General features: G+C 46.5%; 2 protein-coding genes across 14 annotated transcripts in view; one reads left to right on the top strand and one right to left on the bottom strand.

The window, feature by feature from the left end:
- Positions 1 to 2832, top strand: part of FCSK (fucose kinase) — a 33877-nt gene extending 31045 nt beyond the window's left edge. For all 12 annotated transcript variants that reach the window (XM_070462847.1, XM_070462855.1, XM_070462850.1 and 9 more), the window contains one exon: positions 94 to 2832. In XM_070462847.1, coding sequence (XP_070318948.1) covers positions 94 to 180 — 87 coding nt within the window. In that variant the 3' untranslated portion in view covers positions 181 to 2832. The remainder of the gene's footprint in view (positions 1 to 93) is intronic.
- COG4 (component of oligomeric golgi complex 4) lies at positions 1083 to 27076 on the bottom strand. 2 transcript variants are annotated; one of them, XM_020896653.2, is made up of 19 exons: positions 26893 to 27076; positions 24840 to 24922; positions 23782 to 23896; positions 20741 to 20915; positions 19715 to 19908; positions 17522 to 17627; positions 16859 to 17016; positions 15515 to 15573; positions 13603 to 13736; positions 11641 to 11759; positions 10956 to 11122; positions 10043 to 10208; positions 5796 to 5858; positions 3931 to 4047; positions 3287 to 3379; positions 2501 to 2584; positions 2201 to 2302; positions 1837 to 1965; positions 1083 to 1641 (listed from the first exon to the last, which is right to left on the bottom strand). In XM_020896653.2, the coding sequence occupies exons 1-19, from the start codon at positions 27061 to 27063 to the stop codon at positions 1507 to 1509; spliced, it is 2370 nt and encodes a 789-aa protein (XP_020752312.2). In that variant the 5' UTR covers positions 27064 to 27076; the 3' UTR covers positions 1083 to 1506. The 2 variants fall into 2 exon arrangements, with proteins under 2 accessions (XP_020752312.2, XP_070318961.1); XM_070462860.1 differs by having other exon boundaries at positions 2201 to 2584.

The following is a 27076-nucleotide window of genomic DNA, read 5'->3' as shown; positions in this document are numbered from 1 at the left end:
GTAAGCCCCCTTGGCCCTGCAGCTCAAGTCCAGCCTCCCGAGGGTCTGAAATCCACACAGAGCCCACTAACACCTCCTATCCTTTGCTCCTAGGGCCTCGGGAACTACAGCGTCCACCTGGTAGAAGTGGACACTCAGGGCCTGAGCCTGCAGCTGCTGGGGACTGAGACTTCCACCTGAGACCCCTTCTCTTGAGGCTCATCCCTCTGCAAGAGGAGACAGCCTGCAGCTACAGCAGCCCCTCCTGTCCTTCTTCAGGGGAGCATTCAGCCTTCTCTCCACCCTTCTCTGTGAATCTGCTTCCAAAGGAAAGCGACCCAAGTTCTAGCCCGGCCCCTTCTAAAACCTGAAGCAGAGACAGTGCTTGGGAACAAGACTGACACCTCCTGGTTGACGGTGGCCTAGGCTTAGCCAGTGCTCCATCTGGACCTAGGAAAGCCCTATGCTAAGCGTCCCCTGTGGCCTTTACAAATCCAATGGCCCTGCTTGGGCCTCGGCCTTCTCACTCTCCACCAGGGCCTGGAAGAAAGAATGACAACCAGCCTTGGCAGACTGCTGGGGTCCCTTGGTAAGGCCGACATTGAAGAGGCCTTTGGGGGCATTTCCTGTGGCCTTCCTTAGAGGTCCAGCTTTTTGCCTGAGTAGAGACTTCCTGTTCAACACTCCCTCCCAGGCTGAGTCAATGGAGGAGTGGGAACAAGTCTGTGGCAGAGAGCCAGTGCAGTCCTGCAGCAAGCTGCTGCTGACTGAGGCCTTAACCAGCAATGCTACAGCTCTACCACGCGCCTGCGGGTTCTCTGTCTTCTTGGAATAGATTCACTCTACCCATCCAGGTTGTCCTCATGAATATCCTTCCTGCTTCCGCTGGGACTGTGGGAGCCTGCCCCCGGGATGATTCGGCTTCTGATGCCAAGGGCCAAGAGGGGATGAGGGTCTGGGACTGGGTGAGGCCTGTTGTCATGTGCCGCTCTGGGCACCAGAGGAGGCCGAGGAGTCAGGCTTTTGCCTTCATATTTCAGTGCAACTCGTGGACCTGTCTTGCCTTGTAGCATCCAGCCCTTCCTGGAAACAGCACACTGGCCTCTCTTCAAGGAGCCTGTTTATTCAGGGCGACCATAAATATCACAGCCTCTCCTCAGAGTAAACCTCAGGTCCCCAGATCAAGCCAAGTCTTTCAGGACTGGCGGGGAGGCAGCTCATGTGCTGCCGTGTCCAAGGATGAGAGGATGGCCCTCCGTGTGGAAGGCTGGCCCACCCTGGCGTTCCCACCAAGTTAGGAACCAAGGTGGACCTACCTCTCTTGATGGGGAGACACGGTCCGCTAAAGCACCCCAACAGGTCTGAGAACAGAGAATGGACTGAATCAAAGCCTTGTTTCCCCGCTGCCAGCAGGGGAACTCTGTGCTATCAGAGCTCTGCCGCGCCAGACAGCCGTGCTCAGCTCCTGGCTGCGGCCACTTGGGACGGGCCCCGAAGAGTCACAGGCCGGCTGGGCTCATGCGGCAGCTACAGGCGCAGCCTCTTGATGTCCTCGCTGCGGAAGTCTATGCGCAGAGCCAGCACCTGGCGCACTTCAGCAGGCGTGAGGCGCCATGTCAGCGGGCCCGAGTTGGCGCCCCAGTAATCTAGGATCTCGGTCACCTGTGGGAAGAGCAGACAGAGTCAGCAAGGAAGGGCCAGCCCGAGGGAAGGCCCGGGAACTCCACCAGAGGCAGCGCAGGGGCGCTGAGGAAGGAGGCGGCCTGCAGGGCTGGGCTGCCGGTGGAGGCCCAGATTTTGTCTCTGCCTCTCCTCTCAGTCACCTTTCTCTGGCAAGGCCAGGGGAGCCCCACATACCCGCTCCAGATTGAGGATCGTGGCCATCTGGGAGAGCCGGGCAAACTTGTCTCGGATGGTCCAGGTGGTCACCGTGGTGAGGTAGGCAATGAGTGACCTCAGCTCCTTGTCGAACTGCAGACCGCCCAGCTGCATGGGAACACGAGCTCAAGGCCTGGCCCTCCGGCCAAGCAGCACCGGGCCCCAACTTTGCTCAGTGCTTGGCTGCAAGGCCAGCGGGGGCTCGGGTGGTGCTTCAGTTGGCTCTACTGCCTCAGGGCAGCACTGGGCCTAGATGCACAGGGCCTGGGGTAGCAGGGAGGGGACAGACTGGTCCTCCTTAGGGAAAACAGCAGGGCGGAGGCCTGTGCTGTCTTCACATTACCCGGTTGAAGGTGGATTTCAGCACCACTTTCTCCAACTCGACTGCAACGAGGCTGGTCATGAGGCTGGTCAGGCTGTCGTAGATGACTGGGGACAGGCCGGCCTGCACGCAGAGGCTGGATGTCAGTGGGGATCCCACCTCGCCCCTCTGCCTCCATATGTGCTGTCGGGAGTGCTTCCACATCCTGGGGCTTGGAGGGGCATCCAGAGTTCCCAGTAGGAATGCGATGAGAAGCCTCAGGCTGCTGATTTGGGCAGAGGTGGGTGATTCTACAGACTGGTCCTGAGAGCCCTTGCTCACCTTGAATTCTGCCATTTGCTGCTCCAGATTAAGGATGAACTGTTGAACCCAAGGATCGTTGGCCTCATAGTCACTGAATTCCTCCTATGTCAGGAAGCAAGGTGGTCAGCAGGGCCTTCTCCAAGGACCATTCACCCCCACCCCACTTCCACTCCTCTCAGGAAACAGCTTCTGTAGCTTATCATCCAGCCTAAAACCAACTTAAAACCAGGCTGGCAGAAACTGCTGACCAGCAACTGAAGCACTGGCCCAAACAACATGGTAAACCTCCTGGCAGCTTACTCCCTCTTGTATCTCATGTTCTATAGGAATGAAAAGATTGTGTGTACATGCTCAGTTGTGTTCGACTCTTTTGTGACCCCATGGACTGTAGCTCACCAGGCTCCTCTGTCCATGGGATTTCTCAGGCAAGAATACTGGAGTGGGTTGCCATTTCCTCCTCCAGGGGATCTTCCTGACTCAGGGATCGGATATGTGTCTCCTTCATTGGCACAAAGGTTCTTTACCAACTGCACCAGCTGGGAGGCCATGAAAAGATAAAGCTAGAAAAAAAAGGTCCTAAGATGTGGGGCAAAAAGAGCCTCAATAAAAGAGAATACATCAAGGCAAACTCCTTTTAGATGTCTTTCAGAGCCCTCTGACTGCAGGAACAACCTGTCACTGGGAGGAAGCTAGCCTTCGAGGGTGAGAAATACATAAGGTGCAGTCTGTAAGACAGCTCCACTGCTGGGGGCCGGGGAACGTGGGGTAGTCCTGGGCTTGACGGCTGCCTGTGGTCAGGCTGACCTCCTCGATGTTGTGGGAGACAGAGAGGAAGGTGTTGATCCACGGCTGCACCTGCGGCTTGATGGCTGTGCTGTTCAGCTCCGCCAGCCCTTCCTGCAGGGCAAGGCAGAGACCGTCAGACTCGGGAGGCGCGTGCCTCTTCCTTCCCTTCCTCCGCTCCCTCCACCCTGTGTCTGCCAGGGCGTCCTCAGCTCGGAGCCTTTTCTGCAGGCCCTCTCTGAAGTCTAAGAGGCCAGGAACAACTGTTCCTTTCGAGGTATATCCCGAATCAGGTCCAGGCCAGAGATGCAGCCACGGGGTTGGTGTGATTTCTGAGCGCCTGGTACCAGGCAGCGCCTTTGGATAAGGCCACGCAGGTCTGAGTACCCACACGGTTCCGTCTCTTCTGAGCACCTTTCTGAGGGCTCCTGGCACTGCGGAGGCCAAGTGCAGATTCTAGATGGCCAGGATGCCAGCTTGTCAACGTGACAGCAGCACTGCTGAGAAACCTTTAGTCTTCAAGGGACTCGCACAAGTTCAGTGGTGGGCACTCTGCTCCCTCATGCTTCCTCCCCACCACCCCCATTTCCTTATATGCGTGTAACCCATGATAAGCTAGTAATGATAGTCTCAGAGCAAGACACAAGCCCAGGACTGGGGCTTACCTGCAAGAGGTCTCGGAATTTGCTGGACACGGCGGCCAAGTCAGAGAGGCAGCTGTCAAACTTGGCCTGGGCCTGCTCCCCTCCAATGCCTTGGCTGAAGAGCTTGGTGCAGTCACTCTAGGGGAGAACACCCAGCCATCAGGCTTCTGAGCCCAGGGAATGTCGTCATGACCACAGCTAAGATTCAAGTGCTCACTGTGTGCCAGGCCCAGTTTCAAGCATTTTACTTTTATTAAAGTACTTTTCTTATGAAGTAAGTACTGTTATTATTTCCATTGTACAGATGAGGAAACTTAGGCACAGAGAAGTTAATAATTGGCCTAAAGTCGCACAGCGCTATGTCACGAAGCTGGGCATCACAGCTCGAGAGCACCTGTCCCTAACCCCACACTGCGGCTGAGTGGCAGAGAATGCACAGGGTAGCTGCTGTGGGCTGCCGGGAGCTGCCTGCATTTCCTGTAGCTGCCTCAGAGCTTGCGCTGTTTCGCCTACAGCGGGAGCAGCAGGGAGGAAGGGCTGCTACGGGACCAGAGTCCAGCAGACTAATTACCGCTACAGAAAGAGTCAGGAGCACAATCTGACGTGCCACGACCTAACACAACGGTGACAACCACCTTGTTGGATACTCACGGCGTGAGAGACACTATGCTACGGGCCTGTTGTGACTGTCGCTCTTCATTCCACTTTAAGGCCTTTTTGGGGTGAATTCCTAAGCTGGTCCAGTTTACAGCAGCCCCCCGAGCCTCCGTCAGGAAGCCCACCAGCGCGGAGGCCCTCCTTCTCGTGTCTGCTCCTGGCCACCGCTGGCAGCCCAGCCCTAAGGCCAGCGCGCAGCACTAGCCTCAGCGCAGAGCCCCGTGCCTTTACAGCAAAGCGCCTAAATGGGTACCGGTGCCTGCTGGGACCCTGGCTTCCCTCCTCTCCCAGAGGCAGCGTTCAGGAGTGGAGGGGAGCTGGGCTCTTTATTTTCTAGTATTTAACAAAGTAAATACTCCACGCTGTTGTGTGTAACTACTAATACAATCATTAACCACCACTGCATGCTGCTCATGTACCAGGTGCTTTATGTTCTTGTTTAATTCTCACAACAAACCTGTGGGGCAGAGGCCATCACTCCTGTTTACGAGAGAAAACAGGCTCAGGGAGGTTAGAGAACTTGGCTCGGGCCCCACAGCTTGTCAGTGGTCAAATGCAGACGTGAACTCAGGGGTATCTGACTTCCAAGCCCAAGTAACTTCCACTGTTATATGGCCTTCCTTTAAAAAACGATGACAACTGGCTCTCTACAGGGTTAAGTGAACCCTATATCATATTTTTTTTGGCTGTGCCACTCAGCTTGTGGGATCTCAGTTCCCTAATCAGGAATTGAACCCACACCCTCACAGTGAAAGCGCAGAGTCCTAACCACTGGACTGCCAGTGAATTCCCCTCATAATCATTTTTATCTCAAAAGTTATGGAGGACTTTATTACTTTTATAAAGTGCTTTCAATCCTGTTTTTTTTTTTTTTTTTTTTTTTAAACCAGGCTACCCAACAAACCAAGAGCAGGGCCCCATAGAGATCTGTATTTCATTTCATCGATGACAGAACTGAGGCTCAGGGATTTTGCCAAGGTCACATGCCAAGTATGTGCTGAAAGAGCTACTTTGAATTCTGATCTCCCAACTCATGGGTCATAGCCTTCCTGTAGTTCCGAGATGTGCTGCTAGCATGTCAGTCACTAATGAACCCCCTAGCGTGTGCTGAGGAAGAGCTGGCTCGATGCCAGGAATGCCCCAGCCCCGGCAGGAGAAGCACACGGGGCTCGCTCTCAACAGGAGGCGTGGGAAGGCTGCAGAGAGCCAACAGGCAGGGTCCCCTTTACCTCTAGGGTCTTCTTCAAGGTGGAGATGTTTTCGCTGCAGACTTCCACATTATTCAGCGTCACCTGGGAGACAGGACAGAAGAATGTCACTTCCTGCTCACTGTTGCTGGTACCCACTCCTGAGGCTCAGGGCGGCCAAGGACTACCCTCAGCACTGTACCAGGCAGGGTCTCAGGTCTCAGTGGGCAGAATGGTGAACCAGGCTCACCCTTTCTCCTGGGCCTGACACGAAGAGGCAGAGAAGCTATCTGACCTCAGAGGTAGGGATCCAGGGTTTCAGATCTTTTTGTTCCATGTGTAGGCATACAAGTCTGGGAAAAGTCCTGGGGCTCCGAACCTCCAAGCCAAGGTCGGTGACGCAAAGGCCGTCACTGATTTAAGAAATGCTTCCTGAGAGCCTGTTACCTATGTAGTATTTTCTCAACCATTAGGTCTGCGGCTCTGCCAAATACCTTCTGCAAAACAAGTACAGTTGACCCTTGAACAACACTGGGGTTAGGGGCACAGTAAAAAGTCAGCATATAACTTGTGGCTGGCCCTCCATATCTACATCTGTGCATGCGTGCTAAGTCACTTCAGTTGTGTCTGACTCTTTTGTGACCCTATGGACTGTAGCCCACCAGGCTCCTCTGTCCATGGGATTCTCCAGGCAAGAATACTGGAGTGGGTTGCCATTTCCTTCTCCAGAGGATCTTCCCAACCCAGGGACTGAACCTGCGTCTCTTATGCCTCCTGCATTGGCAGGCAGCTTTGTTACCACTAGCGCCACCTGGGAAGCCCATCTGCATCTGTGAATCTGCATCCATAGATTCAACCAACTGTGAATCATAGAGCTGTAGTATTTACTATTGAAAAAAATTCATGTATAAGTGCATCTGTGCAGTTCAAACCCATGTTGATAATACAGTCAACTGTATTATCAAGCCAGCTCACAGGTGGAAACAAGACACCTAAGAGGGTGAAATGACTCAACAAGGTCAATCAACTCTTGATTCAGCAAATATTTAAAGTGCCCACTATGTGCCAGGCACTGTGGAAGGTACTGGGAAGAAAGTGGTTAACAGAAAAAATCCAGCCCCTTGAATTCCTGAAGCAAAGTCGATAATAAATGTCAGGGAGTGATAAATGCCACAAAGAAACGTAAAGCAGAGGAGGAGGATAACAGTTCAGCGAGCGATAGGCCACGGCGTGAGCCAGGTTATAACTTAGGTCTCGCCACTCCAGGCCAAGGGCTCCCTCCTTTATGATGCAGCTCCTTACGAGCCTGGTGCAGAAACACCAATCATGAAAGGCAGTGTGTGACAAAAATGAGAACTAAGGTAGAAACTGCGATGGCCGTTTAGAGGAAAGAAACCTCGTTTTGGTCTGAGGCACGCCAGGAGGCTCCACGGCAGAGCCGGTACCTGAGAGGGACTTACGAGGCTAGGAGATAATTCTGGAGAGAAAGGCGAGTGCGTTTTTCCACCCCACCAGCTTCCACTAGTCCGCTGTCCTGTTTGATAGTATCTTAATGGTACTTAGGAAGATCCCATATTGTCTTATTTGTTTCTTGTTTGCCCTTCCCACTAGAATGAGAGCTCCACGAAGGCAGGGATCTAGCTTGTCCAAGAGAACTTTCTTGATGATGGCAATGTTCTAAATCTGAGCTGTCCCGCACAGCAGCAATAACCATGTGTGGCTACTGAGCACTTGAAATGTGGCTGGTGCAACTCTGCAACTGTATTTTTAGCTTCAAGTTAAATAGCCACACCATACTGGGTAGTGCAGCTCAAAAACCAACAAGAGTGCCTGATATATAGAAGTTTCTTAATAAATATTTGTTGAATGAATGAATGTCTGTCTTCTGGAGAAAATATAACAAAGGCAAATGCAGAGTGACAGAAAGTCCCAAAACATATCTGGGGACCAGGAGAGCTGGGGTGGATGTGCAGGGAAATGACATGAGGTGGAGCTGCAGGGATGGGTGAGTCAGCCTGGGGCTCGGGCGCCACGCTGTCCTGGACAACGGGGTGGGGCTGAGGGATATGTAAAGTGGGTGGACACTATATGAGCACAGCTGTGGTTTGGGAATACTGTTCTAGAAGACACTGTTGGGAGAAATTAGAGTTTGAGACGCTCACGCTGCCCTTGAACAGGTGTGCTGGTCCCATGAGCAAAAGGCTGAGGTGGGGGAGACAGGGGCTGATGTTTCAAGAGGTCAGTCAGAAACTTCAGGGTTTCCAGATGAAAGAAGCTCAGAACCCCAGGGACTGAGATTAGGATGTCCTTGTTGTTGTCCACAAGAACACTGCCCTTGTCAGCGTCCTGCAGCCAGTGCTGGAAGGTCATGCTGCTGACAGTGCTGCTAAGGCTGCTTGCACGGTGGATGGATGACACTTGAGGCGCTCCTTTCGCGTGCCACAACACCAGGCCACCAACATCATAAGCTCGATACAAGGCCACCAACATCATCAGCCTCCAGAGAAGTAACTGCACTGTCACGACAGCTCAAGGACAGAAGCCACAACATGAATGTTTCCAAGGCATTTGAGGACATAAGAAAAATCTGTCATGAGGGGAAAATGGATCTGGGTTCAAATGGTATTGATTTCAAAGTTGCCTTGTACTGACAGTCCTTGAAAGCATGGATTCACTGGGCTTATCCCAGCTCACAGTGACTGATATATCAGCACCGTCGGGGAATTCATCTTGACAGCCAAATAAATCAACGTGACATAAGAAATAGGCCGTGTGGTGGGAGTGATGACATTTTAAGTACTTGGCGTCAGGAAACAAGAAAACTGTCACCAAGCATTTAACATCACCTTTTCTGGTCGGCCTTATCTTCTGGGCCTCAAACAATGGAGCTGTCTGAATGGGAGCAGCAAATGTGTGAGCACACGGCAGCCAGCCTACTGGGGACTTGTGAAGCCAAGGGATGGAAAACAGGACTAGAGGGACAGATGTGTCAGATTCAGGAGGCCTTCAGCAAAACACCCAGGCAAAGACGTCTAGTTCTGATGTGGTAGGTAGTAGGGAGTCGTTTCTGAGCAGAGAAATGGAAGAATGAAAGTAAGTTTTGTGAAGAATGAAATAGAATGCAAATAAAAATGAAAAATTAAAGTCAGTTCATGATTATATGAAGCTGGTTGCCAGAAATGTTGACAAAGTTGTCTAAAGGTACAGAGGCAATAATTTCTTGGAGAGAATCCTGTTTTTTTTTGGCAACAACCATGACATCCTAAATCGACAGGATGCATGCTGAGGGAAAATATTTTCAATGACAAGAAGAAAGTAGGACTGCCAGAAAAAAAAAAGAAAGCAGGACTGCCTGAATAGACTTCACTGGATCTGAGGACTGGTTACTGTGGGTTTCCCTTGCACAGGGACAAGGTAAAAATGAGCATGTTTAGGCTTCTGTCTCTGAAAGCAACATCTCAACTCTTTTGGTGTCATAGTTCCATTTAAGAATAATAAAAGCTTTAAGAACCTTGCTTCCAGAAAAAAACACATATACATTTTTGCATCCCCCGCAGGGTGGTATTCAGGACTCCATCTGTGGACTGCTGTCGACTGAGAATTCAACTCTCGGCTGTTTCCTTCAGGTCTCTGAACCCCAGGAGCCAAGAGGAGTCTGGCCAATGCGGGGAGCGCAGAACGGCATCTGATAGCACTGTACCCACACATGCCAAGACAGCAGGGGCCAGAAAGGCCTGACCACAGGCGCAGGACTCATCTGCATTCTTTTGGGCTCATCACAAGTTGCTTGTTGCCCGGTATGAACCCTTTCATCCTCCCGTACTTCTTCCTCAGCTGTCACACAGCTGTCATGCTGGGTAGTAGCGCTTGAACAAGGTCACCCTCCTGAGGAGGCTGAAAGCCTAAGAAGTGTGCCAGAAAAGCAGTTTGGTAGGCCTAATGGGTCAGCCCCCTCCCCCGCTGCGAGCTGTCCTCAGAGAAGTGGTCTGGGGGCTGGCACAGGTGTCATCCAAGCCTGATACTTAGTGGAGCCCTCAACAGCTGGGGGTGCTCCTGGGAATGAGCACTGGGGAGCTCTGAGGCGCCCAGCCTTCCTGGCAGGAACAAGACATGTCCTGGCTCAGGCTGCTCTGAAAGAAGGCCCTGGGTGAGAGAAGTTTTCAGAACCTTCTAAGGGGAGCCTTCCTTAAATGAAGCACTTTCCTTCTCTGCGGACACTGGAGGAGAGGTCTCCAGTTGATGGCTGGTTGGCCAGGGCCCAGCCCAGCTCCCGCCCGCGGGGCGCCTACCAGGAAGGACAGCTTGGCCTCGTCGGTGCTCTCGATGCCTTTGGTGTCAAACTTGCCCTGCTGCAGGCTGCTGTGCATGATGCTCACGGCACTGGTCACTCCGCGCTGGATGTCCTGCAAGGTGGTGGCTGGGAAGCCCATCCGCAGCTTGTGACACAGCACGTCCCTGGGGGCAGGAGGGCACACGGGGACTGGCAGGCGCAGCCTGGCCTCCAGCACCCTGAGCCAGCGGCGTGAGTTGCTCTTCCCAGGGAACAGGAGGCCCTGAGCAGTCAGGGCAGGGAGGCCGCACCCCCTCAAAGTCGCTGATGTGAGGTGCACACAGAGAGCAGACTGGCCGACTCCTGACCCCCTGTGAGGCTGTCACTGGACGGCACTGAGCTCCAACACGCTCGGGAGGAAGTGCGGCTTGGTGAAGGCGGCACCATGGAAGAGTGGGGAGAGCAGCTTGTGAAAGTCAGACTCCATTCCATGTTCCACCACTTGTGAGATTGATCTCCCTGAGCCCCGGGTTCCTCATCGACAGAAGAGAGCCATTGGCTCCCACCTCACAGGGTCGCTATCAGGACTGAATGGGAGCAGGAAATCAGCACAGTGCCTGGCTTGCAGCAGTATCACCCCATTAACATGACAACTGCTGCCTTCATCTGAGGCGCCTGTTCCCTTTTCTCAGTCTGAGGGCCAGAGACTCCTCCGACCTGGCCCAACGAATACAGATTTGGCCCCTAAGATACCTGGGTGCTGTACAGCTGCCTGGAGTCAAGGATGTGGTGCTATGGATAGGAGCTTATATCTTGTTCAAGAACTGAACTTGAATCATAAGGGGAAAAAAAGGAAGAAACAAAATGGGCCCCAGGAATCGAACACGAGGACCTTCCAGCCTCCCAGAGAGTGGAAAGGGTGGCGGCTGTACCTGAAGTCAGACTCCAGCTCTGTGGTGGCGAGGTTGATCATGGCGCAGAGGCAGTCGATGCTGGAGCTAGACAGGGCCCGCCCGATGCACTTCTTAACAATGTAGAAGACGTCATCCACCATGCTGGACGTCAGCTGGCCCTTCTCATAGGTGTCCAGGGCCACAGCCTACCCCAAAGGCAAATTGCCCAGTAAGGGCCCCAGTTCTGTCACAGTTCTAGATGGTTCTGTACTTTGTGCTTTTCCTAAAATAGCTTATTCTGGTCACAGCTTGGAGTGGCTCCTCCTTGCTAAAGTTCACTTCCCTACTGATCACCAATGTTAGGAAACTAAGTAGTTAGGGCGTCTGCCTTGAGGATATCTGTTATGCAGGATATAAGACACCAGGGGAGGCCCATCTTTTCCACGGCTCCTCACCCACACACTGCTAGGGAGGCAGGGGACAAAGAGGCTCCCGAGGAGCTGAGGTGCTCTTCTATGACCCTTGTGAAAGAAGTCCCAGCTGGGTCCATGAAGAGCCTGATCACCCCAAAGATGCCCACTGACCATGCAAAGCAGGACAGTTAGTCGGCATGCCAGGGTATTCTCAAAGCAGGACTGAGAAATACGAGTGGCCTCGGCCATAGCTTTCGCCTGGCTTCCTGGACAGGCTGCCCCATCTCTGAGGGCTGTGTCCTCCGTCCTACCTTGTTCACAGTCTCCCTCATGAAGTACTCCTCCATGGTGATATAGAGACCAATGAGCTCCTGCATGGTGCAGCTAAGTAGGCAGTTATTGAGGAGCTTGTCCAGGCACTTCTGGTGCTCTAGGAGATAGCCAAGAAAGGAATGCTCACTCTTCTTCCCCAAAGGAAATAGATCTTTTCTCTTTTTTAGGTCCCTTTCTAGTCTCTGTTCCAAATCTGTACATAATTTACATGGCTACAATCACAGTACCGATATAATTCTGTATCCTGCTTAAAAATTACATCATAAATATTTCATTGTTTCTATGTAGTTTAGTTTTTCTTCTTTTTAGCTTACTGATCTTTAATGGCCATGTGATATCTTACGTAGACAGTCCATATTTCTTTAAACTACTTTTTTTAGACAACTGCGTTATTTCCAAACATTTTGCATTATTAGAGATAACTGGAAATTACAGTAATTGGAGATTGCAGTTTTTAGATTTTTCATTCTTTAAAAAGTGCTGCCCAAGAAAATTTTCTGTGATGACAGAAATGTTCTGTATCTGCTGCCTAATGTAGTAGCCGCTATTAAGTACTTGGAATGTGCTTAATATGATTGAGGAACTGAATTTTTAATTTCATTTAATTTTGTGAAAAGTGAAAGTATTTGTTGTTCAGTCCTGTCTGACTCTCTGTGACTCTATGGGCTGTATGTAGCCCGCCAGGCTCTTCCTTCTATGGAATTCTCCAGGCAAGAATACTAGAGTGGGTAGCCATTTCCTTCTCCAGGAGAGCTTCCTGACCCAGAGATTGAACCTGCATCTCTTGCACTGCAGGCAGATTCTTTATCATCTGAGCCACCAGGGAAGCCCTTATTTAATTTTAATTAAAATTCAAATAGTTATGTGTGGCTTGTGGCTCATGTATTAAACAGCACAGCTCTGAACATACATGGTCATTATTAACAGCAATAAGTACCAAACTCCAAGTGAGCACATATCCTCCTTTAAACACCAACTCAGGGACTTTACTGGTGGTCCAGTGGTCAGGATTCTGTGCTCCCACTGCAGGGGACATGGGTTTGATCTCTGATGGGGAAACATGATCCCACAAATCTTGTAGCAATGCCCAAAACAAATAAAAAAACCAAACCACCAGGTCCTAGAAATGATCCCCTTGCCATGCATTATTGGTACAAGCCATGTAGACTGCCACAGATGCTGGGTGCGTTTCAGATCTCCAGTTAAGAGGACTCATATACTCAACCAGCAGGAACTAAACATCTTCTTAAGAACCTGGAGAGTCTGTGTGTCAGTGAAATAGGACAGTGGCATACCTTTTTAGTCAACACACTTATTCCTTCAAAAATTGTGACTGAGGGCACGGGGAGACTGAGGGAGGGAGTAAAAGGTTTTCTCAATATTACAATTTCTTCAATACTACACGAGGTATAATTTACATATCATAAAATTCAACCATTGTATATGTGCAATTCAATGATTTTTTTTCAGTAACTTTATATTTTGTAACAATAGCCACAATCCAGTTTTAGAATATTCTTATCACTCCTTAAAGTTCCCTCATGAAATTATGTATATTTTTTTGTTCTATCAGTCTACCTATCTATCATGTGCACATATTGCCTACCTAAACACCAGTCCCTAAATCTGAGCTGGTGAGGAAGCAGGGCATGGGGAAAAGAGCAGAAGAACCATTGAACCATTCTTGCCTTTAGCCTTCTTCATCTGTAAAATGATTAGATGGCCTCAAAGACCCAGTCCAATTCTAAAATCTGATAAGTCCAGATTTCCTCCTGAGAGTCAATTTGTCCACAGGACCCCCCCCCCCCCCCAAGACTAATAGGCCCCAATTCTTTCCTCATTAAAAGAATCTGTGACTTAACTAGTACAAAACAGAGTCAGTTGACTCTGACTCTGAGAGTCCCCGACCCATCCCAGGGAACATGGGCAACACCTTTTACCTTGTTTGACTTCTTCTGAGGCCATGGAGTCCCCCACCTCAAAATCTGAGCTGATCCTTTTCCTGAGGAAGCGCAGGTACAGCTCACTGCGGGCATTCATCAGGGTGACCTCAGTCAGGATAGGATCCAGTTCCCTAAGACACGTGGCGCAGAAAGCATAAGCAGGACACTGGATTCCTTCAGATATAAGAGCTACAGGGCAAATAGAGTCCCGAAGTCCCCCTCCCCCAGGCCCAGGAGGGTCAGCTCTGCCAGATGGCCCTTCTGGCACTGCGGGCCCAGTTGTGATCAGAGACAGTGGTCAACCACATGTTCCATTTACATGTTTCACCTGAGTTATTTACCCCCTAAAAATTCTACCAGAGTTACATAAGAGACTGGGAGATGTATTTCTAGTTTTCGTGTAATATGCTCAGTTGTGTCCGACTCTTTGTGACCCCATGGACTGTAGCCCGCCAGGATCCTCTGTCCATGGGATTCTCCAGGCAAGAATACTGGAGTGGGTTGCTGTTTCCTTCTCCAGGGGATCTTCCCGACCCAAGGACTGAACCTCTGTCTCCTGCATTGGCAGACAGATTCTTTACCACTGAGCCACCAGGGAAGCCTGTATTTTTGTTAGTGGCTCGAGTAAAAATTACCTATGTTTCATGTAAAACAAATCATGCTTCCCTAACCCCTCATGTAGCTGTGGTGGAATTTTTTAGGATACATCCTTAAACTGTGTCCCACACCCATCACCTATGTAGATAAAAAGCCAAATCAATCTTGGAAAAAAAATGTTGGAGGACTCACACTTTCCAATTTTAAAACTTACCACAAAGCTAACAGCAAACAAGGCAGTGTGGTTTTACTGACATAAGAACAGATATATAGATTAATAAGAGTCCAGATATCTTGACATTTATGGTCAACTGATTCGCAACAAGAATGCTAAGACAATTCAATGAAGAGAGAATATAGTCTTTTCAACAAACTGTACTGGGATAACAAACGGCCACTTATAAAGAATGAAGTTGATCCCCTCCCTCACATTTCAGACAAAATTAACTCATTTTCCACACTGCCGTCCCAGAGGTCTTTTCGGGACGTAAATCTGGTCATGTTGGAATCATGAGTTCCCACAGACCTTGGGACAGACGCCAAGCGGCCTGACTGACAGCCTCGCCAGACTCAGCGCACGGCAGGCTCCCTCCATCTCCTGTACTTCGGCTGTGCTGGGCTTCTTTGGGTTTTCAAATACACGGCATCTTTGCACACCTTCCCTCTCCTCTGCCTGGAACACGTTTCACCTCTTATTCCTATTTATCCTTTTCTGATCTTTGTGGCTGCGCCACACAGCATGTGGAATCTTGGAGACTGAACTCATGCGCCTACACTGGTAGCACGGAGTCTTAAACCACTGGACCACCAGGGAAGGTCCTCTACTTACTCATTAAAAAAAAAGAAAACTTTTCATTTCTTTCATGTAAGGGTATAGCCAATTAACAATGTTGTGATAGTTTCAGGTGAATAGTGAAGGGACTCAGCCATACATATACATTTATCCATTCTCCCCTTCTATTTAAAGCCTCAGATGTAAGATCATGTCCTCAGGATTCCTTTCCTTGCACTTCATCAGCCTAGGTTATATTCCTTTATTACATGCGTCCCTGTACTCTATGCTCAGTATACTGTAAAGATTAACAGCACCAACTCTAGACTCAGACTGCAGCATTGGTAATGATCTAGTATTCTTGACAAAACACAAATATGTTATACATATGCTTTTGTTTGAATGCTATATTCCGTTCTAAAAAAAGAGTCAAAGATAAAGTATTTTTAAAATGTAAACCACACTGTAGGAGAGCAGCCTCTGAATGATACTTGATTACCAATTCACACTTCCATGGGGTGAAGGAAAGAGGGTTATTACCTTGGCTCTATTTTTTCTGATGTAGAATTTCTCATCAAGTTGCTCTGGACATGCCGAAACTGCAACATACCACAGAAATGAGAATACTCTTCCCCTCCCTCCTTCTCTCTGCTTCCTGCTGGTCCCTCCAGACTTCTGGTATAAGAATGTTTAGATTTAGTTTGTTAACAGGCAAGCTAAAAGGAGACTCTCAACGGGAGGTGCCAAAGATTTACTTTTGATTTATATGCTAATGTTCACCTCTATTACTGTACTTAAAAGTGATGCTAGTGGTATTCCAATGAATTAATGTCTAGTCTCCTGGAGTTCTAGAAATAAAACTATATGGGGTTACTCTTATTTCTAAGTTCTACTCTTATTTTATCTGCTCAAAGGAATGGAGAAACAAAATTCTGAAAAAAGCAAATGTTACCTTAGCCCTTACTTTGTCAACAAAGGTCTGTCTAGTAAAAGCTATGGTTTTTCCAGTAGTCATGTATGGATGTGAGAGTTGGACTATAAAGAAAGCTGAGTGCCAGAGAATTGATGCTTTTGAACTGTGGTGTTGGAGAAGACTTGAGAGTCCCTTGGACTGCACGGAGATCCAACCAGTCCATCCTAAAGGAAATCAGTCCTGAATATTCATTGGAAGGACTGATGCTGAAGCTGAAACTCCAATATTTTTGGTCTCCTGATATGAAGAACTGACTCATTGGAAAAGACCCTGATGCTCGGAAAGATTGAAGGTGGGAGGAAAAGGGGACAACAGAGGATGAGATGGTTGGATGGCACCACTAACTCGATCGACATGAGTTTGAATAAACTCTGGGAGTTGGTGATGGACAGGGAAGCCTGGCATGCGGAGAGTCAGACAGGACTGAGCGACTGAACTGAACTGAACTGAACTGATTCTTATTTTATCTGCTTAAAGAAATGGAGAAACCTAAAGTTCTGAAAAAGCAAATGTTACCTTTAGCCCTTAAGGAATGAAGGAGAAATCTGAGACAAAATTATTTAACATTGAATAAGACCTTAAGAAATCAAATTCTCATTCAGTCACCAGATGGCAATGCTGCACATTCTGTGATTGACAAGTGGTTTAATGTTTCTGTTGTATTCCTTTTAGGAAACCCTTTCTATTTCCTTCTCAGCCTTGCACTGAGGCCATCATCACCTTGACAACACCTCCTGCCCAAAGTAAGCTGGGGAATGGCAAGATGCAGGCCAGTCTGCATTTGACATTTTGTTCCTACTTTCTCTTTTTTGCACTCCCCACCTCCTTAGCCTCCCTGCCCCTGATTTATTCTATTCAGTGTTGCCGGCTAATGCTGCTTCCAAACCCCCTTATATGCTTCCCCTGCTCACCTGCTGTTGGTAGTCCCTCTGCTTGATGAACTTGTCTACCACCTTCTCTACCTGTCTGTCACATTCCACCTGCAGGTATTTTATCAGGGTATAAAGTCTGCCTGGCCCATAATACGTTTCCACTATTGGTTGATGGGTCTCCACAATTCGGGCAATTCCTGGAAGGGAGAAAGGGAGAGGGCTAGACTCCAAATGTTCTTCCCACAGATACACTTCTTTCTTCTATCCAGGACGGACTTGGGGTCTAACTCAACCCTTTCTGGCTGTTTTACTTACCAAAATGAACACAAATGGTTCTTTATTGGTGTCAGGAATTGCTAAGCAAATCTGTTACCTATGCACAGTGCTTGGTAAACAGCAGGCATTTGATAAATTATACTGACAGTTTCTACAGGAGCATCTTTGGAAATGAGCATCTCTCTCTCCCCTGTCATGTTTTAGTTAAATCCACTCCTGGAGTTTTATTCTCGAGAGACTAGGGAGAACAAAACATCTGAGAGATTCTAATCTTTGAGAATCAGATACTGAATTGGGAAGTTAATTCTCCAAGAAACCAGTATATAGCAAACCACAGGATTAAAGTAAAGGCATTAGGCTGGTGAGGAGAAAAGAAAAGCTAGGATGCAGATGCTGGAAGCGTCTGCAGTGGAGAAAGAGGCTTGCCTTCAAACAGAAGAGTCAGTGTATCTGCAAAGATGACTGCAGCTCTTCGATCACTCATGTCTGTGCCGAGAACTAACAGGAGGTTCTCCTCAGCTTTACTGGCCACCTGAAAAGGTAGAAAATCCACATATATTTCTTAGACCAAAGGTTAGCCTCAGTTTTTCTAAAAGACCTCCCACTGGCTTTTCCCCCCCATGCTTCCCTCGATGCTAGAAAGCCTAGAGGAACGTCCCTTGGGGGTTGTGGGCTGTCCAAACCTCAGGCAAGACAAAGAACTTAACACAGCAGTTAACTCTTCCATTCAAAGGGATTAATAATGCTTTCCTTTTCCTTGATAATATCTACAGCTGTTAAACTGGGGAGAGAGTCCCAAGTTACAATAATTGTTTCAAAGAATAACTCAAGAGTTATTATTAATGGTGCTCTGTTGAGTAGGGGACAGAATCTGGGTACTTCTAAGGGAATTTTAAGGGATTAACAGTAGAAGCCCTTTCCAGGTTTCAGATAACAAAGTACTGATTAAAAAAAAAGTATTGATAGAAAAGTACCATAAAGCAGTTTCATTTCTTGTTAATTAATTTTTAGAATGGGTAAAACACACTTAAACATTCAAAAGGAACAAAGGAGTGCTGGATGAGAAGTAATTCTTTCATCAGTTCTAATGAGATGGATGAAACTGGAGCCCATTATACAGAGTGAAGTAAGCCAGAAAGATAAACACCAATACAGTATAGTAACGCATATACATGGAATTTAAAAAAATGGTAACGATAACCCTATATGCAAAACAGAAAAAGACACAGATGTACAGAACAGACTTTAGGACTCTGTGGGAGAAGGCGAGGGTGGGATGTTCTGAGAGAATAGCATTGAAACAAGTATACTATCAAGGGTGAAACAGATCACCAGCCCAGGCTGGATGCATGAGACAAGTGCTCAGGGCTGGTGCACTGGGAAGACCCAGAGGGATGGGATGGGGAGGGAGGCGAGAGGGGGGGATCAGGATGGGGAACACATGTAAATCCATGGCTGATTCATGTCAATGTATGGCAAAACCACTACAATATTGTAAAGTAATTAGCCTCCAACTAATAAAAATAAATGAAAAAAAAAAAAAAAAGAAAAGTAATTCTTTCTCTTATCTATGTTTCTTGATCTCCTAAGTTTCCTCTTGAGAAGTGACCACTGTTAACTGTCCCCAAAATACCCCATGTTTATGTAACATACAGTCTTTACTGTCGCTCTCTCCATTTTCAACATGAATGATGGCACGCTGTTGTTTAACTTAGTCAGCCACATGTTAGAGAGTAAATTGTGTCTGCACATATGGAACTGTCACATTTTCCTGAATGGCAAAATAATGTTCCATTACACAGAATTGGGGGATGGGGACAGGATGCACTGTGACACACACTTAAAAAATAACAACTCTGTGCTCACACGTCTACTAATGTTTGCTTCTCCCTAATCTAAGGCTCCAGGGGAAGGTGAGCGGACACTAAATCGAAGCCTGTTTCTTTTTCAGCTTTAACCTGCTTCATCTCAATTTTCCAGCTGCAAGCCTGGGCTTTTTTCCCTCATGAGTCTTACTTTGAGACTCAAGCCTGGCTGGTGTTGCTGCTTAGTCGCTGAGTCATGTCCAGCTCTTTAGTGACCCCATGGACTGCAGCCCACCAAGTGCCTCTGTCCATGATTTTTCAGGCAAGAATACTGGGGTGAGCTGCCATTTCCTTTTCCAGGGGATCTTCCTGACCCATGAATTAAACCTGCGACTCCTGCATTGGCAGGCAGATTCTTTACCACTGAGCCACCAGGGGAGCCCTCAAGCCTAGTTACGAGTCTAAAAACCACTAACCAACATCTCTGAATGGTCTTAAAAGAAGCCAGTCCCTGGTTGACAGCTTGGAAAAGGTGATTCAACTTGTCAGAGAAATTAAATCTTAATTTTCTTATGCTTTCACTTGGTCCGTTGGAATACATCAGTAGATGTCCAGGCCATGTCTGGTACAAAGTAGACTGGTAACAGTAAGTGCTGAATGAATGAATACATGTGTCCAGTCCTGCCAGGATACAGCAGAAAAGGGGATTCAAATCCAGAGGAAAAAAGGATCCACAGAAAATGGATCCATCCAGTGCCCCGATCTGCAGGCGGAGAACTGTACCATTATGCTGCCAAGCAAGCAGGAGCCATACCTGCTTGCAAAGATATTCCGAGAACTTGCTTAATCCCTCCTCGTGCAAGCCCAGCAGTGGGAAGATCTTGAAGAAGCGCTCCACCTGAGGCAGGTCCCCTTCCTTTGTGGCAACGGCAAACTTCTCTGTGACAATGGCTTTGAGGCGCTGCTCAGCTTCCTGCAGCAGTTTCAGGTTGGCATCAATCATGCTGCCTGCACAGTGGGGAGAAGCCGAGAATCAACATAAAGAATAGTACTCTGTTAGGTTTATGCCACTCGGTCTGTGCATTCCAAAAGCAGGTATTGAGCACTTAAGTGTGTGCAAGATGCTGTGCTAGCAATACAGCTGATGAAGAGATGAATCAGCCACACTTCCACTGCCACAGGAGCTACAATCATCCTCAAGAAACGAGATTTGTGCACAAACGACCATAATAAAATTCAGTGTATGCTAAGTGTCATGAGAAAGGTGCCCACAAGTGACATTTCTGGTTGAAGTAATCAGAAAAGGCTTCCCAGAGGTGATATTTTGTTTCTCAAAGACGGGCAAGACTTTGGTTTCTGAGTATGGGGCACATACATTCTAGGCAAGGGGAATGGAAACAGCAAAGCACTGGGCACAGAAAGATGAAGAGCATTTGCAGACAACTGCAAGCAGTACACACGCTGGTCTAAGAGGAGCTCAACAAACGTGTACTACGGACGGATGTATGAGCGAACAGCATGAAAAAAGGCTAGAAAGACAAGAGTGGGCAGAGGTCATGGAGGGTCCAGAACAGAAAGCTAAAAACTTAATTTTAATTGTGTAAACAGGCAATACTGTCCAGTGTAAACAACCCACTGGTCAGAGGAACAGTGGATCTGGATTGTTTTCTTTTCCATAAAGTAGGAATAACAACCTTTGCCCTGGGATGGTCTAGGACCTATACTGTGTCTAGTGCCAGACAAGAAAATTTCCTAATTTTCCTTTTCCTGATTGAGACTGCCGAGTTCAGATTACAGATGCTTGTAACTAAAGTAGGAAGCAACAGTTTGGGATGCCAACCTTCTTTGCCCTGTCGGCTGAGCTCGATGACTGACTTGTCTAGGCACAAGTAGCGATGAATATGGGCTGCAGCCTGCTCATAATCTTCATTTCTCAAAGCAGTCTGAACTCCATCCATGCAGAACTTCAGATCCAAGATGTCATCAGCTCTCTGAATGGCTTGATAGAGGCGATTCTGCAAAAAGATTTGTTGCTTAGAAACAATGTCCTCTTCTTTCAAAAGCATCTCTCCAGAAGTCTGGGAGTTTCAGGGGCTGAAGCCAAGTAACCAGAGATCCTTTACAGTCTTCACTGGTAAACTAAAAAACATTACCACTATCACTCACAAAACTTGTGGATGATGGTCAGTACTACTGACAAGTATCACACAATTTTATTTATGTGAACTGTCATTTATTTTAATAAGGCAGTAGTGGAGTAATCCACATTTATATTTCGCTTATATTGTTAAAGTTATAATCACAGTGTATTTGACATTTTGGGAACATGACATTGCAATCCAATTAATAATGTATGCATGTTGATGTTTGGTAGAAACCAATCCAAAGCAATTATTCTTCAATTAAAAATAAATAAAATAATGTATGCAAAATATATGGAAAATATTTTTGTTTCAAATAAGCAAGAATGAGGAATTCCCTGGCCAGCCAATCCTTAGGACTCCACACTTTCACTGCAGAGGATGAGGTTCAATCCCTGGTTAGTGAACTAAGATCCCACAAGCCACACAGCCAAAAAACAAACAAACCAAAACCTACAACCCAGATCCTGTGTTGTTCAGTACAGTAGCCACTCTCTACCTGTGGCTATTGAGCACTTCAAATGTGACTAATCCAAATTAAGATGTATATGTGTGAAATACACACTGGATTTCAAACTTAGCACAAAAATAAATAAGGTAAAAATGTCTCATTAATATAATTTAATAATTTCTGAAATAATGGGTTAAACAAATGTTTCTAAATTGTGAAAATTATTTTCACCTGTTCTGCTTTTCAAAAAACAGTCACTGGGAAGTTTTAAATTACATATGCAGTTCATAATAGACTTTTCTTTTCCCATCTGAATGACTTTTATTTCACTTTCTTGCCTAACTTCTCTGGCTAGAACCTCGAGTACAATGTTGAAAAGCAGCAGCAAGAGCTAACATCCTTGTTTTGTTCCTGATCTTTTGGGGGAAGCAATTAGTTTTTCACCAGTAAGTATGATGTTAGTCCATCTTTAACATCATAAAGATGCCCTTTATCAGGTCGAGGAAGTTCCTTCTCTTCCAAGTTTGTTGAGTGTTTTCATCAAAACAGGTGTTTAGTTTTGTCAAATGCCTTGAGTCTATGAGATAATCATGTGGTTTTTGTCCTTTATTCTACTGATTTGGTGTATTACATTAATTGATAGTCTAAATCAGTCTTGCATGACTGGGATAAATTTCACTTGCTCATAGTATAGTCTTTTTTTTTTCCCATTAATTTTTATAGTTGGAGGCTAATTATTTTACAATATTGTAGTGGTTTTTGTCATACATTGACATGAATCAGACATGGATTTACATGTATTCCCCATCCCGATCCCCCCTCCCACCTCCCTCTCCACCCGATCCCTCTGGGTCTTCCCAGTGCACCAGGCCCGAGCACTTGTCTCATGCATCCAACCTGGGCTGGTGATCTGTTTCACCATAGATAATATACATGTTTTGATGCTGTTCTCTCGAAACATCCCACCCTCACCTTCTCCCACAGAGTCCAAAAGTCTGTTCTGTACATCTGTGTCTCTTTTTCTGTTTTGCATATAGGGTTATCATTACCATCTTTCTAAATTCCATATATATGCGTTAGTATATTGTAATGGTCTTTATCTTTCTGGCTTACTTCACTCTGTATAATGGGCTCCAGTTTCATCCATCTCATTAGAACTGATTCAAATGAATTCTTTTTAATGGCTGAGTAATATTCCATGGTGTATATGTACCACAGCTTCCTTATCCATTTGTCTGCTGATGGACATCCAGGTTGCTTCCATGTCCTGGCTATTATAAACAGTGTTGTGATGAACATTGGGGTGCACATGTCTCTAGAACACTTTCTAACACCATACACAAAAATAAACTCAAAATGGATTAAAGATCTAAATGTAAGACCAGAAACTATAAAACTCCTAGAGGAGAACATAGGCAAAACACTCTCTGACATAAATCACAGCAGGATCCTCTATGACCCACCTCCCAGAATATTGGAAATAAAAGCAAAAATAAACAAATAGGGACCTAATGAAACTTAAAAGCTTTTGCACAACAAAGGAAACTATAAGCAAGGTGAAAAGACAACACTCAGATTAGGAGAAAATGATAGCAAATGAAGCAACAGACAAAGGATTAATCTCAAAAATATACAAGCAACTCCTATAGCTCAGTTCCAGAAAAATAAATGACCCAATCAAAAAATGGGCCAAAGAACTAAACAGACATTTCTCCAAAGAAGACATACAGATGGCTAACAAACACATGAAAAGATGTTCAACATCACTCATTATCAGAGAAATGCAAATCAAAACCACAATGAGGTACCATTACACACCAGTCAGGATGGCTGCTATCCAAAAGTCTACAAGCAATAAATGCTGGAGAGGGTGTGGAGAAAAGGGAACCCTCTTACACTGTTGGTGGGAATGCAAACTAGTACAGCCGCTATGGAGAACAGTGTGGAGATTTCTTAAAAAACTGGAAATAGAACTGCCATATGACACAGCAATCCCACTCCTGGGCATACACATGGAGGAAATCAGATCTGAAAGAGACACGTGCACCCCAATGTTCATCATAGTATAGTCTTTTTAAATACATTGCTGGATATGATTTGCTACTGTTGTTGAGGATCTGTATGCCTATATTCATAACAGCTATTGGTCTGCCATTTTTCTGTGATATCTTTATCTGGTTTTGGTATCTTGCATTAGGTTTCTATTGGGTGGTCCTGCTCTAATTTCTAATGTGGTGGCTTCTCTACTGCCCTCTACTAACTCAAATATCAAAAGCTCAATGGGATTACCTTGGCCAGGTCAAGCTGACGGACTTTGCTTGACACATTCTCAGCTAGATTGCAGGTAAAGGTGATCATTCCAGCCAGCTGCTTTGCATCTCCTTCAATCAACTGTAGATTTGGACTGGAGACATGCATTGTCAGTACACAGATCCATAGGAGTAGATGGTAAAAGAGATGAAAAAACATTTTTGCAGATGGAGACTATGTCTTCTATTAATACTTCTTTTGCGTGAGCATGCTTGCTTAGTCACTTCAGTCATGTCCAGCTCTTTGAGATCCTATGGACTGTAAGCCTGCCAGGCTCCTCTGTCCATGGGATTCTCCAGGCAAGAATACTGGAATGGGTTGCCATGACCTCCTCCAGGGGATCTTCCCAAACCAGAGATCAAACCCACGACTCCTGCATTGCAGGCAGATTCTTTACCCACTGAGCCACCTGGGAAGTCATACTTCTTTTGTATCTCCCCACAACTCTTTGCTCCATTCACTCTATTCATAGCTTTTTCTCAAGAGAGTTTTACTGAAAACTTAGGCTTATATTGAATAATAACTTAATTTAAATAAATACAAAAGACAGCCCTAAATAAGTACTGCCAAAGAACTAAGAGTGCAGAATCTCCCCATTGCTAAGTGAGCATAAAATGCACTAACCAACAGTCTAAGAGGATGATGAAATCAAAGCAATTTTTATGACTAGCAAATATACAAAATACACAAAACAGGGGCTCTTAAACTTGAGCCATACATGAGAATCACTTGACATGCAGGTTAAGCTAGAGATTCTAAAGCCCCACGCCCAGAGCTTCTGGTATAGTAGGTTTGCGGTGAGACCTCAGAATCTGCATTTCTAACAAGTTTCCAAACAAGATGTTGATACTTCCTGGCCCAAGGACACTTTGAGAACAATCTAACCACACCAGAGAGTATTCACTTTACCTGGAGGTAATTCTCCTTTCCAATTTAAACTCAACTGTCACTGTATAACACAAAGTTATGAAAAATAATAACTTATCCAGTGGACCCTGATGGAACTTAAAATAGCTCTTGCTGAGCTGAAGACTCACCCCATCCGGTGGAGGGTGACCATTTTACTTTCAATGGTGTTTTGCTGCTCCAAAAGAGCATCTAGCTCTCTCTCCACCACTTTCTGAAACAAAGAAACATCTTGTCATTAGCATGGTCAGAAGGAACCTTAAGAGTTGTCTAATCTAACTACTGAGCTGAAGAGTAAATCCCATTTTAAATGTCTTCTTTCCTGTCATTAAGCTCCCTAGGGATTTAACAAATACTTCATTTTTGCTGTTATCACATTACATAATAATTGATAGCTTAGGTATGTCTCATTCCAGCTAGGAGGTGAACACAACAAAGAGACGAAATAAACTTTATTTGATTCATTAGTATAGTGCCTAACACAGGGAGGCATTTAAGATATAAAGGCTCAAATAAAGAAATGAAACTTCTAAACTGTCAGTTATAAATAGTCTCTTCTAGTGTATAATCAGTACCCAGAAGCAATAAATAGAATTTTCTCTCACCCAAGTCAATTTTTGAGTTACTTTAACTAATATAATCTTCTTATGCTTGAGTTTCTTCATCTGAAAAATAGGGATAGTACTATATATCCCTTACAGATGTTAGGTAAGCCAAACGATAATATACATAAATACAAACACAAAACCAGTATTATTCTGTCTGTAAGATTGACTTAATCTTTTCCCCCAATGTATTGATTAACTCAATGAATGCAAGCTTAGTACTGAACTTTATTAAGCACATCTTGCTAAAAAAAACATATTAAAAACTGCTGGAGCTATTGTAAGTCAACATTTGAAAATTCTGGAAGATACCAATGACCATCCCTGCTCGAGGCCAGAGCTGCCTTCTGTGCTCAACCTTCATAATAGTTTGGTTTAGGGAACAGCTACTAAACTATTAGATCAGAGCTTAGATCTTTCTGCGGACTGGCAAGGAAGCCAGCTGGCAGTCAAAAATGTATTCACATCAAGTCACACAGAAAAGTAAAGAAGGGTGCAAGGAACGTCAGAAAGCATAAAGCCCACACTCCTCATCTGATATCAGGAGAGCTAAGTACAGCTTCCCTGGTGGCTCAGTGGTAAAGAATCCGCTTGCAAATGCAGAAGACGGGTCAGATCCCCCATCCAGGGAGATGACACAGGCAACAGATTAACTAAGCCCCTGCACCACAATCAGAGCCTGTGCTCTAGAACCTGGGAGCCTCCACTACACAGCCCACTGCCCACCAACTACTCAAACCCTCCCGCCCTAGAGCTGTACTCTGCAACAAGAGAAGCCGCCACAATGAGAAACGCCTGTCTCCACAACTAGAGAAAGCCCAGGCAGCAACTTAAGACCCAATACAGCTAAAAAATAATCCTCCTGACGATGCAGGAGATAGGGGTTCGATCACTGGATAGGGAAGATAATCTGGAGAAGAAAACGGTAACCCATTCCAGTATTCTTGCCTGGGAAATGCCACGGAGAGAGGAGCCTGGCAGGCGACAGTCCGCAGGGTTTTGCAAAGGAGTCCGACACGATTTAGAGACTAAAGATTAGACAGTTGTGTCTGAATCTTAAAATCTAAAGTTTCTATAAAGCCCTGAATTAACCTGAAACACTAAAATTACACTCTTAAATAATTCGCAACAGAAGGAAGTCTTAAAACGCTTCGAGTTTATTTGCAATGATTTTTCGTCTAAATGAGATAACGAGGTAAGAGCATTTCAAAATTTTTAAACTGCTCAGTCGTTGCAAGAGAGCTTTCTTCCTATTTTGAAAAGCAAGCGAGTCGGCGTACACCCCTCAAGTCTAACTTTACTCTGGCGGAGAAATCTGGCGATTAAGGGCCAGGGAAATCAATGGGTGAGTGCGGGCAGATGGCCTAGGTAATAGGAAAGCATGCTTGGGGGCGTGAGACCGAGTAAACAGAGATGTCAGGTCGCCCCAACTACACTCAATTACATGCCTGCTTCTCGCGTAGGTGCTTTTTTGGTTCCTTGGCAAGAAGAGAACTTCCCACAGCCCGAACTTCCCACTGACGGCTCCTAGGCCCACTGCCTCTGCGTCCTCCCAGAAAAAGCAGCTCAGCTCCCCCACCTCCTCGCCGCAGAGCCGTTCGTACACAGCCTCCAGCTCCTGCAGCTCGGTCAGGGAGCGAATGAGCTCGGTGGAGATTTCTGAGCAGCTGCCTCCTCCCACCCCTTCAGGCGGCGAAGGCACGCCTGACAACTTCTGAGGGGAATCGAAGTCTGCCATCTTCGTCCCCATTCCTCGCTTCCGG

This window comes from Odocoileus virginianus, unplaced genomic scaffold (genome assembly GCF_023699985.2).
Source record: "Odocoileus virginianus isolate 20LAN1187 ecotype Illinois unplaced genomic scaffold, Ovbor_1.2 Unplaced_Scaffold_15, whole genome shotgun sequence".
NCBI classification, from domain to species: domain Eukaryota; kingdom Metazoa; phylum Chordata; class Mammalia; order Artiodactyla; family Cervidae; genus Odocoileus; species Odocoileus virginianus.
The sequence above is the reverse complement of the archived record's forward strand: the minus strand, read 5'-3'. Positions and strand labels throughout refer to the sequence as shown.